This window comes from Tachypleus tridentatus, chromosome 6 (genome assembly GCF_004210375.1).
Source record: "Tachypleus tridentatus isolate NWPU-2018 chromosome 6, ASM421037v1, whole genome shotgun sequence".
NCBI classification, from domain to species: domain Eukaryota; kingdom Metazoa; phylum Arthropoda; class Merostomata; order Xiphosura; family Limulidae; genus Tachypleus; species Tachypleus tridentatus.
In genome coordinates this window covers 14,711,083-14,733,850 of record NC_134830.1, presented here as the reverse complement: position 1 = coordinate 14,733,850, position 22,768 = coordinate 14,711,083, and the positions used below count along the sequence as shown (strand labels likewise).

At 34.7% G+C, this 22,768-nt stretch overlaps 1 protein-coding gene across 2 annotated transcripts in view; it reads left to right on the top strand.

Annotated features, from left to right (window-relative positions):
• Positions 1-22,768, top strand: part of LOC143251968 (uncharacterized) — a 133,295-nt gene that overhangs the window by 62,821 nt on the left and 47,706 nt on the right. For both annotated transcript variants that reach the window (XM_076503385.1, XM_076503384.1), the window contains exon 3: positions 4,025-4,083. In XM_076503385.1, the coding sequence (XP_076359500.1) occupies positions 4,025-4,083 (59 nt within the window). The remainder of the gene's footprint in view (positions 1-4,024; positions 4,084-22,768) is intronic.

The window sequence follows — 22,768 nt, the reverse complement described above, 5'->3', positions numbered from 1 at the left end:
ACTTGAAACATAGTAACTGAAACATAGAAACATAGTAACTTGAAACATAGTAACTTGAAACATAGTAACTTGAAACATAGTAACTTGAAACATAGTAACTTGAAACATAGTAACTTGAAACATAGTAACTTGAAACATAGTAACTTGAAACATAGTAACTTGAAACATAGTAACTTGAAACAAAGTAACTTGAAACATAGTAACTTGAAACATAGTAACTTGAAACATAGTAACTTGAAACATAGTAACTTGAAACACAAAGTAACTTGAAACATAGTAACTTGAAACATAGTAACTTGAAACAAAGTAACTTGAAACATAGTAACTTGAAACAAAGTAACTTGAAACATAGTAACTTGAAACATAGTAACTTGAAACAAAGTAACTTGAAACATAGTAACTTGAAACATAGTAACTTGAAACATAGTAACTTGAAACACATAGTAACTGAAACATAGTAACTTGAAACATAGTAACTTGAAACATAGTAACTTGAAACATAGTAACTTGAAACATAGTAACTTGAAACATAGTAACTTGAAACATAGTAACTTGAAACAGTAACTTGAAACATAGTAACTTAACTTGAAACAAAGTAACTTGAAACATAGTAACTTGAAACATAGTAACTTGAAACATAGTAACTTGAAACAAAGTAACTTGAAACAAAGTAACTTGAAACAAAGTAACTTGAAACATAGTAACTTGAAACAAAGTAACTTGAAACATAGTAACTTGAAACATAGTAACTTGAAACATAGTAACTTGAAACATAGTAACTTGAAACATAGTAACTTGAAACATAGTAACTTGAAACATAGTAACTTGAAACAAAGTAACTTGAAACAAAGTAACTTGAAACATAGTAACTTGAAACATAGTAACTTGAAACATAGTAACTTGAAACAAAGTAACTTGAAACATAGTAACTTGAAACATAGTAACTTGAAACATAGTAACTTGAAACATAGTAACTTGAAACATAGTAACTTGAAACATAGTAACTTGAAACATAGTAACTTGCTATAAATATAAAGTTGCTTCTATTTTTAAAACAGGTAAGTGAGTAGCGTGTATTTCCACGCGACAGGTGAAATGAAACAAATTAGCTTATTCTGCCTTTTCTACAACCATGAAATCTGTGTTTTACGTGTTACGAACCATGTAAGATATAACTGGGAGGGACCCGCGTGTCACGCAAGATATAGCCCATAATGTTTTAGTTTTCACAGATTTGAGCTTGAAAAAATACACCTTGCGCACGGTTGTTCTGTTGAGCACACTGATGTTTTTGTTTAAGCCACAAAAACTGGGTCAAACTACAATCCCGCCGTTTTCTATTTTACATAGATATTATTTATTACGATAGTTCCGAGTCTTTTACAGAACACACGTTAAATATTAAATATTAATTATGTGTATGTGTTTTTCTTATAGCAAAGCCACATCGGGCTATCTGCTGAGCCCACCGAGGAGAATCGAACACCTGCTTTTAACATTGTAAATCCATAGACTTACCGCTGTATTAGCGGGGGGGGGGGCAAATTGTAATTGAAATGATTTATGTTAAAAATACGTTACATGATTGAACACAAGCTGTCACCCAATCTGTGACTCAGCAGGATCTGGTGCTCGATTCTCAATCTGTAGGTCGCGGGTTAGACTCCCATCCTCCATAATTATCTCTATGTTAGTCGTAAAGGCGTTATAACTGTACAACCAACCCCACTTTTCGTTGATAAAAGCATAGCCCAAGAGTTGGCGGAGCATGGCTAACTGGCTGCTTTCCTTCTAGTTTATCACTTGAAGATTAGGGACGGATAAAGCTGACAAGCCCTCGTGTAGCTCTGCTTGAAATCCAATAAACAAACCTCTTAGGAACAGTTTCGACATGTGGCTTTAGAGACATGTGGTAAGAATATTGTTTACGAAGTAGAAAGTTTAGTTACCGAAAGAAAAAAATCGATATTGTGATGTTGCATGCATCATATTTGAAATTCATTATTCATTTCTGGAAGATCTTGAAACGTTTGCATTTATCGCTGAAAATATCTTTAACAGCGAGGACACTCAACTGATTAGACATTAACTTCTAATCTATATAAGTATAAATGTGAATACGGTATATGTAATTGGCTATAGTCGTTATTGGGTTGTTCTTTTATTGTTGATCTAAACAGGCGGCTCGCTGAGATCGGAAACTACTATTAATTATCTTTACTATCACATTTATTTGATCTGATAGGGTTTCGCAGAATTATTTTGTTTCTACAAATAAGCGGATAAACTTATAAATAAATATTAAGTAGTAAATAAGTCGATAATTTTTCTCAAATACAAGGAGTTTTTCCGTCTAAATACAGGGTGTTCGGAAAGTCACTGTGCAGTTTTGTCTTTTAAGAAATATATAAGTGCACAGTGACTTTCCGAACACCCTGTATATCTTAAAACTTGAACGACATATCAGAATTTTTTGAAATGATTGTACCAAAATGTAATTTTGTTTGTAGTTGCTGTGATTTCAAATGCACTTTCAACACATTTTCCACAATGGAAATGCATGATATTGTATTTAACAATACTCTACCTTTTCGTAAGGAAGGCGTGCATCATAGTTAAAAAGTTTATCTAGTAACGCATTTGGGTATATTTTCAAACCCTTTCTTCAGAGAGTTTCGGGCCTGGCATGGCCAGGTGGGTTAGGGCGTTCGACTCGTAATCTGAGGGTCACGGGTTCGAATCGCGATCGCACCAAACATGCTCGCCCTTTCAGCCGTAGGTGCGTTATAATGTTACGGTCAATCCCACTATTCCTTGGTAAAAGAGTAGACCAAGAGTTGGCGGTGAGTGGCGATTACTTGATGCATTCCCTCCAGTCTTACACTGCTAAAGTAGGGACGGCTAGCGCAGATAGCCTTCGAGTAGCTTTGCACGAAATTTAAAAACAAGCAAACAGAGAGTTGCAAGTTATTTTATCTTATATAACCAATTTCCCTTTAATAGCATGTTCAGTAAAGATGGGCTTAATCCAAGTCATCTCCTGGCAACCTTTTCTCCAATTTCTAAAAAAGTGAATAGAAATGTTCACCAAAAAAAAAATTCCCTAATTTTAAACTCGTAATTAGGAAAAAAAAATTATAAAATCTGTTGTACAAAGAGTAAACAATTATATTATTAAACAAGCGAAGAATTACCGACATTTTTATAGATAAAGGTTTGGTTTTGTCCGTGTAGATACATAGAAATAATGTCTTTAAGTTGGTTATTTACGACGCAAATCTTGTGTTATTTCCGGGCTGTTGTGTTTATAATGTTTTTCTAAAAATCGGATACATTAACTTCAGAACCAAGGATGGACAGTGTTATAGCTAACTTCACACTTCTTTCTTGTTAGTGATGTCATTCACGTATTACCATAAAACCAAAATTCACTGTCCTCAAGTTTCTCATGACCTAATGGACACAATAGTCGTCTTTTTGAAGCAGAAAAGAACATAAAATTAAAGAGAATCTCGCCATCAATTTGGTTTTACGAAGGTCCTTAGCCTGAAGGTTTCTAACCATATCCCATCAGTAGGAGCCCATACAACCTAACATAGCGGCTGTTGAATGGCCCTTTGTTGCCATTAACAATGGCTTCTGTGAATTGGATGCGATACCACTATTGTGGGTCTACATTATTACACTTAGTGACATAAAAGTGTACCTTAATTATATTGGATTGTTAAGCTCATGCCTTAATGAACAACTCCAATTAACAACACTTGTTTCCGATGTATGAGCTTGAATTACTCAGTGCTTAAAATGTACGATTATCAAAATAAGTTTTGGAAAGATGTCGGCATTCTTTCCTTTATATTAAAGCAGTTTGCATCACATAATAGTTTTTCGTATAGTAACTTGCTCTAGGTTTTCATTTGCATATGAGCTCATGCATACCAAACAGTAATTTCCATGGTAACAAAAATGTGTATCTAAAACATTATAGCTTTAATGTTTATCAAATTTCTTACTTTTCTTTCAGGCTATCCGGGGAGCTCAGGATTCCAAGGAGATTGCACCCCTTAACAGAGATCCTTCGGAGTAAGTTCATTATTTTCAAATATTATTGTCTTAGTTTATTTTAGTTCTCGACGTGCGCATATTAACAAGATTGTACACAATGATAATGATTTACCATCAAGGGTTTGGATAACCTCAAAAACATATAAACAATAAGTCTTTAAAATTATGTTAATATTTTAAACAGTTTCACGTCCATGAAAAATAAATATAAGTACGTTTCTTAATTTTTTTATAAAATTCTGTAAGTTTTATCAATCAGCCAATTTCTGTTAGTTAGAGACATACACAGTAACGATTGTTTGACAATGTGTACAACTTATTGCTTAAAGGCTTCACAGCTGTATGTATTATTATGTATTTTGATTGGTTTGGTTGTTGTTTTTTTAACTTCGTGTAAAGTTACACGAGGAATATCTGCACTGGTCGTCCCTAATTTAGCAGTGTAAAACTGAAAGGAAAGCAGCAAGTCATCATCACCTATTTCTAATTCTCGGGCTACTCTTTTTACCAACGAATAATGGGATGGGTCGTCATTTTATTATGCCCCTCAGATTAGAAGTAAAGCGCCCTAACCATCTGGCCATGCCGAGCTACTTACGTATTTTGAATGTCTTCACACTGGACTCTATAGGACCGTTATATTCAAAAGTGTGGTTATCGTGGCTTACATTAATTGATAATTTATAATCAACTTATCTTGTTAATTATTTTTAATATAGATATGATTAATAATCTTCGAATTAATTTATCTTTTTAAATAAATATAAATACTATTTATTAAAAAGAATAGTTAAATAAAAATTAAGAAGCGAGTAGAAACTACAAATTAGTGTTAACTATGTTTGTGGCGCTGTTTACAACATTGCCGTACGTAGTTATATTATTTTAGTCTATGTTTTCTTATTTCTTAACGCAAAGCTTGCTTATCCTTCTAATTATATTTAAAATACAATACAACTGCTAATTTTATTAATTGAATGTTAAAGACCATCATGCATCTTACTTATGTTAACTACTACTATAAACAAATTACAAAAAACTTATAATCTGTACATTTCAAATAAAGAATACTTGGTGTATGTAGCAGTTCCCGTCGCTCGGTAGATAGCCCGATGTGGCTTTGCTATAAGAAAACACACACACACATTGTTTCCAGTAAATTAAAGCTCTAAAAGAGGAAAACAGCTTTAAAAATTCCTCTCATTTGCAATTTTGAAAATATTTCTCATTTCGTGAAGTATCATTGTAAGTAAGTCGTGGAACGGTTTGTTTTGAATTTCGCGCTAGTCGTCCCTAATTTAGCAGTTTAAGACTAGAGGAAAGGAAGCTAGTCATCACCACCCTTGGGCTACTCTTTTACCAACGAATAGTGTGATTGACCGTTACTTTATAACGCCCCCACGGCTGAAAGGGCGAGCACGTTGGGTGTGACGGGGATTTGAACCCGCAACTCTTTGAATAACGAGTCGAGTGCCTTAACCACATGACCATCCTGGGCCGTAAGTCATGGAACTTAGTTGCTTAGGTATATTTTTGTAAGCCCCTCCAAGGACTTAGCGGACAGTCTTAACACTAAAAATCGGTCTACGATACTCGTGGTGGGCAAAACGCGGATAGCCAATTGTGTAATTTTGCTGCAAATTATGCTTTTTTAATTAATTCGCAACGATACTTAAAAACATATTTTAAAATAGTGCATAAAATGAGATATTTTTTATTGCCAAAGTGACAATTTCAAATATTAATCTCATGATCTTCCATTTAGAAAAAAAAAAATCGCATTTTTTCTGTGACAACATTACGTAGAAGAACATTGGTCTGTAAGTTGTGCTAAAACGCATCTCAAATTTACTACCATTGTTTTGCACTGTTGGATTGATTTAGAATCGTTTTTATTATATGACTAACTGAATGTTAAGCCTAATTTTTCAAAGTTTATTAAAGAAAAATTTTCGAAATGGCTCGTAATAACGATATTCTGCTATTTTATCTTCGCTTTAAAAAAAATGGCAGGCACGTTACCCAGCAAATATTTCGTCAAAAAATAATATTTTAATATTTTTTTTTGCCTTTATATTTTCTGGATTTTAAGGCTAGTGAACTGGAATGAATATATTAAGGAATGGATAATTTATGCTGTATACTTGCATCAGTGCCTGTGATTTAGCTTGATTGAATGGACACTAATAATTCAGTCACGTGATAACTACATTTCGCTAAGTCTGTTATATTTCACTATAAATTAGGCTTTTCCTGTCTGACTACTTCGCTCTAAAGATAGGTATATTACGACAGAAGTTAGCTCTTTTTTTTTTATTCTGTTCCTCTAACTTTTGGAAATTGCTGAACATGATCAGAAGTCTTTGTTCTTTTCTAATCGTTCCAGTTTTACTGCTTATTTATATTGTATGCTCATATGTGCTACGTTTTCAAGTTTAAATACATCTGCACAAGACAACCTTGGAAGTTCATAGGGCTATCACTAACAGGTACGTGTTTTTAGTTGTTGTTATTTCACCACTACGAAAAAAAAAACTTTAGTTTTCGAAAACAAAAACGAAAGTTTTTCTCTCCACCGAATGAATAATCGATAATTGGGCTTCAGTAAGATATTAGAAGAAAATTTATAGCTATCTAGGGAGAAACGTGGCATGCATCAGTTCTGTAATTGTCACTCGGTCCCTAAATGCTTAGATTACCTGTCTAGCTGACCAGTGAAAGGAGAATGGATACTTTGATATGGACCATTAAAGCTCTGTGATCTGACAGTAGCAATATAACTCTTCATGCGAGGATATGTGGTCAGGAGAAAAAATAAATATATCTTTCTCCTTGGCTCAAATTATTCTGTTCGTGGTTTTTCCTTTTTAATTCGAGTAAAACGATTCAAATTTCATCTTCGATCGAAAGTTAGATAAATTACAAAACACTTTACTTTTAACCATTTTGTTTACATACAGAAACTAAAGTCTTAACATTGAAAGTTGTTACCACAAAAAGAAAGGTTTAAGGGTATTATTAATATCTCAGGACCATTTGTATGACAAGTTTGTTCTGGTGTTCAATAAAGAAACAACATTCAGTTGGATCTTCACTTTGTTTCCGTTTCACTAATGAATGGAGCTGTTACTGTTTTATATTAGTTTGTTTCAAGTGCACGTCATATAAAACAGACCCAAACATAAAAGTTTTATTTTTGACACGGCTGATAAGTAATGTAGTTCTTTTTTCCTTTTCATAACACTAATTCAAATAACTTTAAATGTAAATTTTCTATAATCTTAAATTTCTCATTACTTCCCTGTTATCACATCCAATCATTTTTACTATATTAAAGTTTCATAAAAACATGAATTTACATCACTACATGTATAATATATGTCTATATTTCTGATATCCATGCACGTAGTTTTAAGTCAAATGTGTCTAGGTTTGTTCTTTTATTTGTTTTTCTAATTTCACGCAAAGCTACACGAGGGCTATCTGTGCTAGCCGTTCCTAATTTAGCAGTGTAAGACTAGAGGGAAGACAGCTAGTAATGACTAGCTGCCTTCTCTCTAATCTTACACTGCTAAATTAGGGATGACTAGCGTAGATAACCCTCGTGTAGCTTTGCGCGAAATTTAAAACAAACCAAACCAATCAGGGTAGTTCGTATATTAGTTCCAACACTGCAGTAGTATTTTAATGAACCGAACAAAGACTTCAGCTCTCATAAATTTTAAGAGTAGAGTACATTTTCCACTTTTTTAACCAGTAAACCTCTCCATCGTTTGGACGGCGTGGCTTAGTGGTTAGCGTGTTAGACTGTGAATGTTAGGGCTCGTGTTACTCAACCCGATGCTGTAGAATCGAGGCGCCGCACTTTGAATCCATTATGTGCGTTATAAGATCTTCAAGCTGACGGCCAAATCCGAGAGTGACCTTCCCTCTAATCTGTCAGTTCAGAATTAGGAACGACTAGTGCAAATATTCATTCTCTAACTTGGCATGAATTTTCTATACGTCTTACGAAGTCAAACGTGTATTTTTTCCAAAAGGAGTAACTGATTATGCAATGTGTGCTTTAAGTTTCTACTGTATAAAAAGGAAAGAATGGCGCATTTGTAAAAATACCAGGTTTATTTGAAGTTAAACTGTATTCAATTAAAAGAATGCAGAACGCCAACCTCTACTTTATTTACAAGTATATTTTGTTTCTTATATCTGTTTTAATTGATTCTGTATTTTTCACTAATCATAGTGCATTACCTTCCTTTGTAAACTTACACAAGAACGTTAAAACCAGTTGATGTTTTTACTTGTATTTGTTTATTCGGATCATTTCTCGGAAGCTCTTTTGTTATGTTTCTTTTAAAAATCAAATACTTTATTCGTACATGATGCATTGATTAAAATCAAATATGGCCTTGTGTGGTTTAATACGTTTCAAAAATTCTGTATTTTATTATCCATTGATAAAATAAGACATAATACTATCAATCAGAAGCATAATATTCGTAATCTAATCCAATTTCCGTCATTTATTATTTCCACATTTAATTCAGTATAAGTTATTGGAAAAAATATTTTATACTGTGACCTAATTTTTAGAAATATGTTTTCCATTTGACTTCAAATGCTGTTAAATAAAACACCCGCAAAACATTCCTAAAGCGTGTGTTCTTGTATTACATTTCAAAATTAGGTTACTTCTAGCGAGTGCGTCGCATAACGATTTTTTACTTCCTGAATCGTTAAAATATTAAATACTGCTACAATTCAAACTGTTCATCGCTGTAAAGCATATCCAGATAAAACGAAAAAGTTTCATTAAGCTGGATTTAATAATGAAGTCTATGGGGTTTGTCATTTTAGGTATATAACTCCATTGTGACTTGAACTGATTTTTCAGATGCTGTATGAAAACAAAACAACATTAAATTTTCATTATAATAAAAACTCAAATGTCTCAGTATTTCAAACAATCTACAGAAGTGATGGGACAAGTTTATTCTTTAGGTTTCCATAGTTTATCACGCAATTGTCGTCTCCCCCTCCCTGAAGTAGGTTGAGAGGCTTATAACATTAAAAATAAGGTCTCGATACCCCCGCGGTTGACAAAGAACATAGCCCATTGTGACCTTTGTGTTCAACAGCAAATAAAATTGCACATTTATATAAGGCGTCTAGCAGCAACACGAGGTTTATAAGTGTATTTTATAAAGTATTCACCCATATATCTTTAAGTTTTTATTTTAAAAAAAAGTTATTACGAGAATGTTTATATTTCAACGAAATTTCATTTTAAGTAGATCAATCATACCAGATAACAACCAACAAGGGGATTTATGGAGTGCTAGACCAAGACTACGTGTGGAGATCTGTAGAGGGCTAGCTCAAAAATATATGCAAGGGTTTAGGGGTTGCTAAGTCAAGATGGTTATGGAGTACCTGGCCAAGACTATATGCGGAGGGTTATAGAGTACTTGTCCAAGTCTATATGCGGAGGGTTATGGAGTGCATGGCCAAGACTATATGCGGAGGGTTATAGAGTACTTGTACAAGTCAATATGCGGAGGCTTATGGAGTGCCTGGCCAAGACTATACGCGGGTTGTGAACCACTGAACTTCTTTATTGTAGTAGTTGCATTTAACACGGTATTCAAAACTAGTATCACTTATAACAGACAATATTGCTTGCGTTATGCAGAGCATTTATCGTAGATATACACAATATATTGTTACTGTTCAACTATATCAAGAAATAACGCTCAACTAACAGTAATTCGATAATTCGAACACTACATTTGTTGTCAAAAAGCCTATCACGGCTTCATAAGTGAAAGAACATTTAACAGTAAGCTGTCTTTTGTCGTTTGTTAGAAGATTCCGTTGAACAAAATATATAAATGATAAATGAATATTTTTTTCACGATATCAGATCCCGTTTACACCAATATACAATGCTTTCTATCGCCTTTTCTCTCACGTGCAATGGAACTGTGCACTGCACGCACGCACGCGCCCACACGCTGCTTTCTTTTAGCGTTTCTCAGAAATTCAAGCTTGGAATAAATACTGAAACTTTGGTAAATGATTAAATGCTATATCTTGTATTGTTTACTGTCGCGCAGCAACATTTATCTTATAAAACTGTTTGGCCCTCTTTAGAAACACGGATTTCATATTCTTATCCCATTCCAGGTTCGTGATATTTTTACTTTACTAGTGTATTAACTCTTTTCTATCTTTACTGTCGCGACACGTAGAGATTTCAAGGACGTAAAAGTCATATATGTATCGCATTACATTTTATTTGTCCACGCATTTTCTTGATATCTCAAATTACTGAGCTTTAAATTGAGCATTTAAAAATTTAAGAAAAGTGATTAAGATTTTTCTTTTCTCTTTTTGAGAATAAATTAAAAATCATTGCATGTTTTCCATGGGAATGGATACGTTAAAGTTACTATCTTGAGATTCGAGTGATGAATAAACGAAATATCCTGTTAAATTTTAAATCTAATATTAAAAATTTATTTCGCGGCTTAGAGTCTTGATAACGTAATGTTTATTGTGAAGTATAATCGCTATTGTTTGAAGTTTTAATATTTTTCATTTATTATCATCTGGTGTTCATTAATCATGTTGTTGTATTTACATTTAATTTGGAGTGTGTTTGTTTACTGCTTACAGTGATTTTTTTTATTTTTAATTTTGAAAAACATTTAATAGAATCCGTTCTGTTCAGACTTTCCGGTTATTTCCAGTTTGTATCATCCAGTTACTTGTAATCATTGTATTATGACTGTCAGAGCAAAGTGCGTTCTTTCTTGTAATTCGAGTAATATTCGTTATAAGTGACCCTCGCTGCTACAGCGGTAAGTCTACGGATTTACAGCGCTAAAATCAGGGGTTCGATTCCCCTCGGTGGACTCAGCAGATAGCCTTATGTGGTTTTACTACAAGATAAGAAAACACACACTCACTCGTTACGAGTACTGAATTACTATACCTTAATTCAGTAATCTAAAAACAACATATTGGTGAGCTGTTTTATGTTTGTGTGTTGCGAGTGGAAGAGAGGCTTATACGTAGTTTAAGAAATATTTTAAGATGCAACTCTCATTAGCGACATCAAAACTTTGTCAATTAAATAGAAACATAAAGTACATCAAGTTGTACCAAAACATTTTGTTGTGATGGTTCATGAATTCGCATACGTAATTTCGAGGTTCGGATCTCTTCGCGAGAGTCTGTTATAGTCAGTAATAATCAAAACATGTTTTAACACAACTGGTTTTCTTTATACGTAAGGCTCTCAGTTACACTACAATGATGCCTACTTTGACATGACCATTATATTATGATAAATAAATTGCATACCAACAATTAGAAATATATACCTTACAACTGCAGTAATAGTGAAGTCAAATATGCATTTTACAGTGTAACATTAAATTTTAGTATTGAAAGTAACGTGGATATGATCTATGTGTAGTTGTATCATCCCTGTGTCATTTTACTTTTACAAAATGTTTTTATTGGTTATTATGTGAACATTTTCAGTGAGTGGAAGTTAGTGTATAATATGAATGTGTATAATAAAAGTTAATATTATATCTATTGATATTTCTTTAACTCCTTCACTTCATACATGATAACGACTTCAATTGTATAGTGTACGAAGCATCAAACTGGATTTATTTTTTTTTAATTACTACTAGTTATTACGACTAAGCGATAACACCGTGCATTGTCCAGGGACATACAAAGTGGATTTACGTTTCAACTCACATTAGAGATAAAGTACTTACACAGTAAATTCGATGGAAACAAGAAGAAGAAAAATTGTTACTGTTCAGTTTCGTATCTTAACGATGGTTTCTTACCTTGTTTTAGGCCTTGTTGGGTAGAGAAACAAATGAAAGTGAGTGACAGTCATTTTGTAAAGTAAAACTCTGTCATTGTTGATTATTTGGCATTATGCTTATTAAGTACCTCAACCATCCCTAAATACAGAGACCACCAACTCTACGATTATTTATATGTAAGTGTCCTCTCATAATTTTAGCCCCCAGATGGCTCAGCAATAAGATAAAATTCGGATTTCAAAATCCGCGATGGGCAAATCACAGATCGTCTATCGTATTGTCTTGTGCTTAACAAAGAAACGGAGAAACTCGTCTTTCTTTAGTTTATATAACTTCAAATAAACTAACAACATATCTTGTATTTCGTAAAATAATGTATTTTTCATTTTGCTATGCAATTTTTATTGATTCACGTGCTCGCCACAACAACATGTTTTTACGATCAGCTTACGCCATTGCTTGCATAAACCTTTCAATTCTTTTTCTAACGACTCGAATTTTAATAGGAATGACTTCCGATATGTTAGCTAATATTAGTGGAAAGCAATACAGTTGAAGTAGGGTTTAGTCTGCAGTCTTGCAACTTACTTTACAGAAATGAAAGTTGCTAAAAATTACTTAAATAAGGTGAAACTTTTCCATTATAAATGCTAATGGAAATGAACTGCCGGATATTTAACAATCATCGGCGTTGTTAGTGGGCAGAAAAGTCTTCTGCGAAAGTCGTTATAAACTTTTAAACACATCAAATTATATTTTTATTACAAAATAATTAGTTAGGAGCTTGCGTTTATGCGTTTACTATTTCAATTTCCTGTAATTGAAAAAGTTTTTTATAATTAAAGCGGAAAATTGACACTTAAATGCAATGACAGATTCTTACTACACACAAAGGCTTGGCCGTAGCTAGCTATGTAGTCACCGAGGCTCAAATTTCGGCTAAAATTGAAGGTAACGTACTATTTAATTTTACAACTATGGGTATAAAATAGGCCTGGTGGTTAAGGCGCTTGACTCACAGTTTGGATTTGGTTTACTTTGGTTTGTTTTGTTTATTTTTGAATTTCGCGTAAAGCTGCACCATGGTTATCTGCGCTAGTCGTCCCTAATTCAGCAGTGTAAGACTAGAGAGAAAACAACTAGTCATCACCACTCACCGCCAACTCTTGGGCTACTCTTTTACCAACGAATAGTGGATTGACCGTCACATTATAAAGCCCCATGGCTGAAATGGCGAGCATATTTGGTGCGACGGGGATTTGAACCCGCAGTTTGAAAGTTTACGGAGTTTCAAACCCGGTGTTATAATGTCACGGTTATTTCTACTATTCCTTGGCAAAAGAGTAGCTCAAGAGTTGGCGGTGGATGATGCAGACTACCTCAAAGTATTTAAAAATAAGGTCTACAATATTTGTTGTTTTCCACTATATTTACAGATAAAGAAAACTCGAATATATACTAACCATATTGTTTCCATTCATGGAGAACTGAGAGTAAAAACTGTTATTTAACTTACTTGGTATTTTCAGGGCTCGACACTAACGTTTTTGACCACTTGCCTTGAGGGTAACCTTTGTGAAATATTCGCTAGTCCGCACTTAGGAGTCACTGTCCCAAATAAAAACTGCAACAGGCTGACAGACTGACAACAGAAAGATGTTCCATTTCACTAACTGACTTCAATAATAAAACACAAGTATAGCATAATGAGCATTTTAATATCTGTAAAACTGAAAACTTCAAAATACAACAATACTCAATAAAAACATTGAAACTTTCAGTTGTTTGTAGTTATTTCACGTACAATGATTATAAGCATCTTCATCATCAGGTAAGTGTCACTTGAGCATGTTAATTATCCTGGTAGGCTAGAGTAGATAGACTAGAAGTAGCCATAAAGTGGACTAGTACTGAGTAACACCTGTAAACAGTTACTCTGGTAAGTACACCAGTAAGTATGGTAAGTACACTGATAAGTAGTAGGTAGATAGACTCAGTCATCAAGGTAATGAAACCTCTTGGTACGACGAGATTAAGTCCACCAGTACTCCACTGCTCTCCTGGAGTTAAACTCAGCCAGTGTTGGACCATCTATTGTTATCCTCATAAGCATGCATAGCGTGACTAGATCCAGACTGGCTCTCCAGTCATGCTTGATTTTCTTCATAATGGAAAATTCCCTTTCACAACATGCTGTATTCATTAGCAGTGTGAGAATGATATGTGCCAAAAGATACAAGTTTGAGAATATGTCGGAAAATTGAAGAAAAATTCAATTCCAGAAGTGATAAAGGTCTATACCTCAAACATTGTCTCGCCTTCAGCTCAAGCCACTCGCGTAATGCTGCAGCATTATCATAGTCTACAACCTGAAGAGGCTGTTCAAAATGAGCTGCCACAGTGTTAATTTGATCTACCCCAAATACAGCAAGAGCTTCTTGAGGTTCATTTAAAGGCCAGTCTCTTGGATCGAGCATCATGGCCGCCCGCATTAGCTCCTTATCCAGAAAAGTTCTAAATCTTTTCTGAGTATGATCTATGACTCTCTGAAACATGCGTTATTTCGCATTTTCAAACTGTTAAAGATCCTGCTCCTGTTTGGTGAGCTCAATCTCCTGCCACTGATTGTTTTCACCAACATATTGGATAAAGTGTCTTAGATTTTTCTCCATTTACATGCTTGAAGCGCTCTATAGCACAAAGGTATTCAGTGCATCAAGTTAATGTAATCTGGTTGCTTTAGAAGCTCAAGGTCAACAGTGACGATATCAAACATGAAAAGTATTGTATTTTTTTTATGTCCTGTTGGTTTTTTTTGGCTCTACCTACCATTGTAGCACCAGCACCTTTTGACTCAGCTGTATGGTCTAAATGCGTATATATAAATTTTAAATTTCTTTTCAGCAGAATTTCAAGTACTCTATAGAGGTCTGGAGTCCATCTTGCCTTTAGAACGCTCACAAGTCTTAATGGGTTTTTTCTTCTAGAGCATCCCTCACACTTATTAATTCCTTGCTTGCTTTGGCACTCAAATGACACTGTTTGTAAAGTACTAACAGAAGATATTTTATGTCCGATAAAAAAATTTCTTCATTCACAGCATCCAAGAGTCCTCATTCAAATAGGTGGGCCACACGCCCCATCCCAACTAACCGTGGCATTCCATCTCTGGTAAGAAGTGCGATTAATCCATTTTCTGCTCCAGTATTGATGGAAGCGCCATCTGTACCTATACTGATTGCCTTTCTTTTCCAGTTCTTCACACCAACTGTCTGAAATGCTTTTTCAATTGCTATTTTAAACCTCTGGCAGTACCATTGGTTGAGGTCTGCAAGTCCAAAAATTTTGTAACATTTCCTGCCTTAACAAATACAATTTCTTCTTCAATTACTCTAGTGTCTGTATATCCTTCTGACATGAAGGAAAATATTGCAGCATTGTTAAGGTCTGCAAACAGATCTTGCATCATGATGTCATTAATACATGTGATAAAGTTCTTCGCTGATTTATCATTTATGTACGTGTCTCCTAGCTGCACTTCATTTATTTTCTGTAACTCACATAAAGGTCCAAAACGAGAAAACGGCTGTTCTGTTAATACTAAGTAACAGGCGCTAGTGAAAAGTTTTTCCAGTTTCTCAGACTGATGAGCATGTAAATTTCTCATGCATAAATCTACCGGCTGAACCTGTGGGTTAGCTTCAGCATTGGCAGCTTGAACACACGTAGAATGCCTTCCACTTTTGTCGTGGGCTTTGATCAATTGTAGACGAAAATTAATGGTACCTTACTGGCACGGGTTTTTGTGGCTTTTGCATGCAAAACAAAACATTTCATTGGTTTCTTGATCAAACTTTAACCAAGGGAATTATTTTTCCCATTTCGGCAAGTCACTCCGAGATCGCTTCTCCAAGTCATACTTTCTATTGCAATCTGCTGAAGACATTGGGTTAACCCCCCCCCATCCGCTGATTGCTTGATCTTGCTGCCGAAGAGGCAGGAATGTCCCCACTATGACCACTGATACTCACGTGGTGCCTGCTTTTTCCTCGACTTTTTTCTCAGTCCTGTCATCTTCACTACAGAGTTCCTTTCATTTTGTACAACTACTGTCTTTACTAATATCACTTTCTGTATTCAATTTTAAACTCTCATCTTCAGATTTACTTCGCTTTTCGAAATATTTCAACAGCCATATTCTTAACTACAGACAACAAGAACGGCTGTTCCGTTTATTGGATGCATGGACTTATTGGGCTATGTAAATTATATGGAGACAGCCAGATATCGGAGGGAAGGTGTCTGTTCACAAAATTCGCTGGCCACTAAAACCCCGTGACCCACAGGTGATGTCCTCGGCACATGGAAACTACCGAACAAGGCTGTTCAATTTAGTTTACATACGGACCCTGTAATCGATATGTTACAACATGTGTCGCCGGTGCGGCAGGGGGAAGATGTCTAATGAAAGAAATCGCGGCTTGTTTGCCCGATTTTCAGTTTCATTACAGACTGTCATCGCCAATTATCGACTAAAATCCGTTAAAAATGACCAATAAAACAATTATTTATACGTAAAATATCACTTGCTCGCTCGGGAAATAGACATAGCAAGAATTGTTGCCCGCAGGTAACATTTACATGCCCCGGAACGTTGGGCAGTCGTTACTTTCAAGTCCTGATTCTATTATATGCTTTTCACTGAGAGGCAGCAAATGTTATGACAGGTTTGAATTTCGTTGGTCAAATTGAACACCTTGTGATCATAAAGTGAATATATTTTGTGTATTTTTTCTTGTCATTTCTTGTTTTAAATTAAGCACAAAGTTACTCAATGGGCTATCGGTGCTCTGCCCACCACGGGTATCGAAACCCGGTTTTTAGCGTCGTAATTCCGCAGATATTCCGCTGAGCCGCTGACTGAACGTTCGTTAATCGACAAGTGCGAAAGTAAATATTTCAAAATGAGTCCGTTCTGATAAGACCGGTAGGACTAGGTGGTTAAGGCACTCGATTCGTAATCTGAGGGTCGCAGGTTCGAATTCCCGTCTCGACCTTTCACCCGTGAGGGCGTTATAATGTGACGGTCAATCCCCCTATTCATTGGTAAAAGAGTAACCCAAGAGTTCGCGGTGGGTAGTGATGACTAGCTGCCTTTCCTGTACTTTTACATTACTAAATTAGGGACGGCTAGCGCAGACAGCCCTTCTGTAGCATTATGCGAAATTCAAAATAAACCGTTCTAATAACACTCATAATGTGTAGAATGCAATATATGTGTTGAAAATATAGGCCTCGTTAACATGTAATTGGGATTACAAACTGTATTCAAAAATCGTCGTTTGTTTTAATCTCTTATCTGCTTTCTATTATACCACGTATTGTATAACGTTATCAGGGTTTAGAGGTACAGGCTTTAATATTAATCAGTAATGTCGAGAAAACCCACTTGTAGAGAAATATATATGTAAAAACGGCTCGTTTGGGTTGAGAAAATATTTTACGTAGAGGAGCGAACAACGTTTCGACCTTTTTCGGTCATCGTCAGGTTCTAAAATATTTTCTCAACCCAAACGAGCCGTTTTTACATATATATAGACTTTAATATTAACCTTGACGAATGATAAAAAAGTTTTCGTTTTGAAGACTATTTGTTTTGTAATTATTTCGAAACCTATGACGTCCATCTTGTCAGTGGTCATAATGGATAATAATTAAGAGAGGTGAATTAATAGATCATAGTTACGTTGGCTCAAATGGTTTGAAATCATAATAAGGAGAGTTGGACCTTAGGATTAACAGGTTTCTAAATTGTATTTAAAAAAGGTGTTAAAGTATCCTTTGTTATCCTACCGTAAGTTCACACATGAAGTTTAGTGGTATGAACAAAAGATGACCTGAACTCCTATTATTCTATCAAGGTCAGGCGTGGCCAACCGATTACTGCACTGGTCTGAGAATGCCATAGTCCACGTTTCGCATTTCCTTGTGGCAAAATCGCGCTCAGCACTCTTGGGCTTTAGGTACATTATAAGACTGGCTGTCGGATCGCACTATTTAGAATAGAGTAGACCAAGAGTTAGCAATGAATGTTGTTGATCAGCTGCCTTTCTTCTAATCTAATGTTCAACATAACGGACAATTAACTCAGATATCCCATTAATAATAATAATAATTCCCCTAAATTCCGTAAGGAACATTGGGCCGCAAACGCTGCGGTTTCTGTAACAGGTTGATTTTTAAGTGAGTAGGTTGTTAGCCTACTGCACAACCCCCAATTAGGAGGACCTTTTCTCAGCCCACCGAGGGAATCGATCCCCTGATTTTAGCGTTGTAAATCCGGAGATATACCGCTATACTAGCGGGGGGCAGATGTCCACTTGCGTGACTAATATATCCAAAATAAAGAAACAAACAATTTTCTGTAATTCAAAAGCAGATTTTTTTTTCATTCTCGTTAACTTTAAATTTTGTCGTAGTTTAAACTTAAGGTTTTTCTACTTCATTTTATATTGTAACAAAAATTGTTTGAACTATCAGAGATGAATTTTAAACAATAAACAGTGGAAAAAAATTACATTTCGTTGTCGTTTTAGTAGAAAAATCAAGAATTTTGATTTATAACACGTGCGATATTGCAAATTGCTTAGAAAATCTCATTTATAACAAGAAATTGATTTCACATAGCTTCTGATGCTGGCATTGAATCTACCTTTCACATAACTGTAAACGGCTCGGCATAGCCAGGTGGTTAAGGCAATCGACAAGTTAAGGGACAATTACAATAAATACAAACTAAGAGAATATTTTTAACAAGACCTATTCTAATGCGCAGTTAATTGCAAAATGTGGAACTACTAAACTCTTTATGCAAAACTGGAAACCATGGAATGTAGCATTTAGATCAAGTTTACTTTTTAATTTCAAAACTAGAAATTGAAAAGAACTCCATTTTTATGTTTTATATAAGGCCCAGCATGGCCAGGTGGGTTAAGGTGTTCGATTTGAGTGTCGCAGTTTCGAGTCGTCGTCACACCAAACATGCTCGTCCCTTCAGCCGTGAGGGCTTCATAATGTTACGGTCAATGTCACAATTCGTTGGTAAAAGAGTAGCCCAAGAGTTAGCGGTGAGCGGTGATGACTTAACTTTCTTCCCTCCAGCCTTACACTGCTAAATTAGGGACGGCTAGCGCAGATAGCCCTGGTGTAGCTTTGCGCGAAATTCAAAACAAACCAAACTACAACTGTAAACGTTTTATTTTACATTTTTTTTTAAAAATATATTACATTTCAATCAATTAGTGAAATAAAAGAAACACATTTATTAAAGCACAAAAATCCTAAGGAAGCGAACAGTCTCACTGTTACCAGTCTTCATATTTCCGTTTCTAAATGTATTAATCAGAACGCAGATGTAATGTCAAATATTCCATTATTCATTAGCTTTCTTTTAGAAAGGGTGTGTAACAGTTTTTCTGTTACAAACTATTTATATACGCGGATCGTAAACATTTGCTTAGGAATTTAAATTTGCGATATAAAGATGTTCTTTGTACGCAATGAAATTCTAAATCAAAGAAATCTGGATCAACTTAGAACAGCGTCCATAAAGAAACCATAACGATGTCATATTCTTGTCTGGGTTCGCAAAGTGCGGCATTTCATAACCCGTGAGAACCTACGAACACAAAGGTCACCAACCAAGACTGTCCACTTATACTTGTCAACAGTGCACAATTTGATCCAAAAAGAGGGAAAATGAGGAAAATATTAAGTAAAATCGACAAAAGTGACTTGTATACAAGTTACTTCCACTGTGTATACGTCATATCTCAAGCAGCTAGATAAATAAATAAGTATTGATCCTCGAAATGAAGTGTCTATGGATTTCTTTTCGATTGAGCTGTTAAACGCGTTATCGGAAATCGTCATACCAATACAATAGACAGATTGTGGAAAGCCAACAGGGAAAAGGAATGTGATTTGTATTTGGCACATTTGCATTGGAACCTTTTGCAATAGACACTATTCTATAGGCATATCATCAAGATACATGGTTGTCAGATAGAACATGAGTGGACGGGGTGACGTAGACTGTTTAATATAACATACTCAAGCTCTGTGTGCTTCACGATTTGCTACTAGAGTTAAGAAAACAAAAAAATATATATTCAACTGTTAAATGCAATGCGGCAGCAACGCTGACTGGTGATAGTGGTTAACCTTGCAAGCAAATGAAAACGTTATTGGAAGTCTGATGATTATTCGAACTTGTACCAAAAAACCCTTATATGACGAATCATATAACATAGTGTATCATGTCATTACTGTATAAATCAGAATTTTGAATGTAACATGAAATTTAAAGACGACTTTAATTGAAGTAAGTTATACCAGTCTTCGTATATATATATATATATACCAAATTGAATCACATCCACTTCCATGTATTTGAAGTTACTTATTACTCAGTTAACGTATTTAAATAACGTTGGATTGGTGGAGAAATAAATCTCCGTATCTGTGAATCCGGTACCATCATCCTGTCAAAATAGTATTAGCGACACCATGCCTAATATTAAATTATCTTTAACCGATTATTCCTTTTCAAAACTTTATTAATTCCATTTTGAAGTTACCGTGTGAAAATAAATGCACGTTAAACATCTCAACAACATGGGGTATTGTGAATCTTTTGTTAAACATCTCAACAACATGGGGTATTGCGAATCTTTTGTTAAACATCTCAACAACATGAGGTATTGTGAATCTTTTGTTAAACATCTCAACAACATGGGGTATTGTGAATCTTTTGTTAAACATCTCAACAACATGGGGTGTTGTGAATCTTTTGTTAAACATCTCAACAACATGGGGTGTTGTGAATCTTTTGTTAAACATCTCAACAACATGAGGTATTGCGAATCTTTCAAAGCATAATAAATATGATTTCGTATTTCGTTGGTTCTTTTTTGAATTTCGCGCAAAGCTACACGAGGGCTATCTGCGCTAGCCGTCCCTAATTTAGCAGTGTAAGACTAGAGGGAAGGCAGCTAGTCATCACCACCTACGGCAACTTTTGGGCTACTCTTTTACCAACGAATAATGGGATTGACCGTGACATTTAACGCCCCCACGGCTGAAAGGGCGGACATGTTTAGCGCGACGGGGATGCGAACCTGTGACCCTCGGATTACGAGTCGAATGCCTTAATTCACCTAGCCATGCCGGGCCCCATTTCATTTAACACATGTAGTTTTAACCATATTATTATTTAGTTTGAAGACTGTGTTAACTTCTTTATTTTAACGCACTTGCAGCTGTCATTGTACACGTAAGATGAGAAAATAAATTGTTCTCTGCCAAGTTAATATCTTGCAATGGTTTAAAATGAAGTTACTCCCTAAAGCCTCTAAATAGTTTTGTTCACATTATGTGGAATAGTTGAAAATAGACTTATTCACACACAAATTAAACATGTTAAAAAAGTAAAATTACAATAACTTTTATATGGAAAAATGTCCGTTAACTTTAATTTGATATTGCTGCATTTCCCATCTATATATAGATATAGATATATACATTTGTGTTTACTTTTGTGTGTGTAGAAACGCTTGTGTGTGTTATAAAATGAAGACAATATTAAGTAAATGTATAGTGCAGACATATCTAGTAGTACTAGAATAATTACAAAGTAAGGCTGAATTTGACAGATGCTATTAGCTAAACTCCCTAAAGCCAAAACTAACCAGCTTTGGTTTCTATATTGCAATATAAGGAATGAATCGTTCGTTATGTAATATAGATTCTTTATCTTTCTTTTAATCAGAGACGATAAAAATGTTACAACTTATTAACATGTTAAAGTATGTGGTGATGACACTCCGTGAAAAGATTAATACACGTAGTTTCTTCCAGTAGAATCAGGTTTACTGCACAGTCACTAAACTGGCGGCTTGAATGCTAATTTTGTTTTGTTTTTTGTTGTTTTTTTTGCTTTTAATTTTTTGTCGTCTATATTTCTGGAGAGAAGCTAACGCATTCATTCATGTTCAAAAAGGAATCTGCTGTTCATAAACATATTTTAAACGACCAGTCAAAAATATATTTTTTCTAATTCAAAATTGTATACGTCTATGTGGTGAATAAAAGTAAAAAGCTGAAGTGCTTATTACATCATAAAATGAATTCAACATTAATCTGTAGATTCATAGATGATACTGATGGATAATAATTCTAAAACATTAAAACAGAAAAGTAGAACTTTCATAAGTACGTCGTCTAACTTTATTTGGAAAGTTTCTAACTGGAGTGATTGTATATATAATCAAAGAATTTTTTTTTTCTTTTTGTCAGTAGTTCCTGTGTGAATGATAAACCTAAAATGAAAAGACTCTACTGTCAGATAATGTTAGAAACCATTATTTGCCCCTTTAGGCTTAAAAAAAGTGAAGACTGTGTGGGCAAGATATCCTGACCCATAGACAAATGAATATCAAATGGTGTAACTCATAACAGGTCATCAAACCAAGATGGTGGTTCATAATAAGGATCACCCAAGAATTTCAGGAAAAAATTCCTCTTGAACGCAAGAGCAAAAATAGTCTTTAAAGGCATACTTATTCTTGAAACAACGTTCAAGATCGTCTATCTAAGTCTGCTAACTTATTGATATTATCAAAAAAATTCATTTTCACATTCTAAGATAAAATTCAATATGCATCCATTTTTTCTTCATACTATTATTTATATTATTCGTTTACAAGCCTAGAGAAAAAAAAACTATAATTATTTTATTGAAACCTGGAGACATATACTGGAAAAACTCATGCGCAGGTCATAGGACT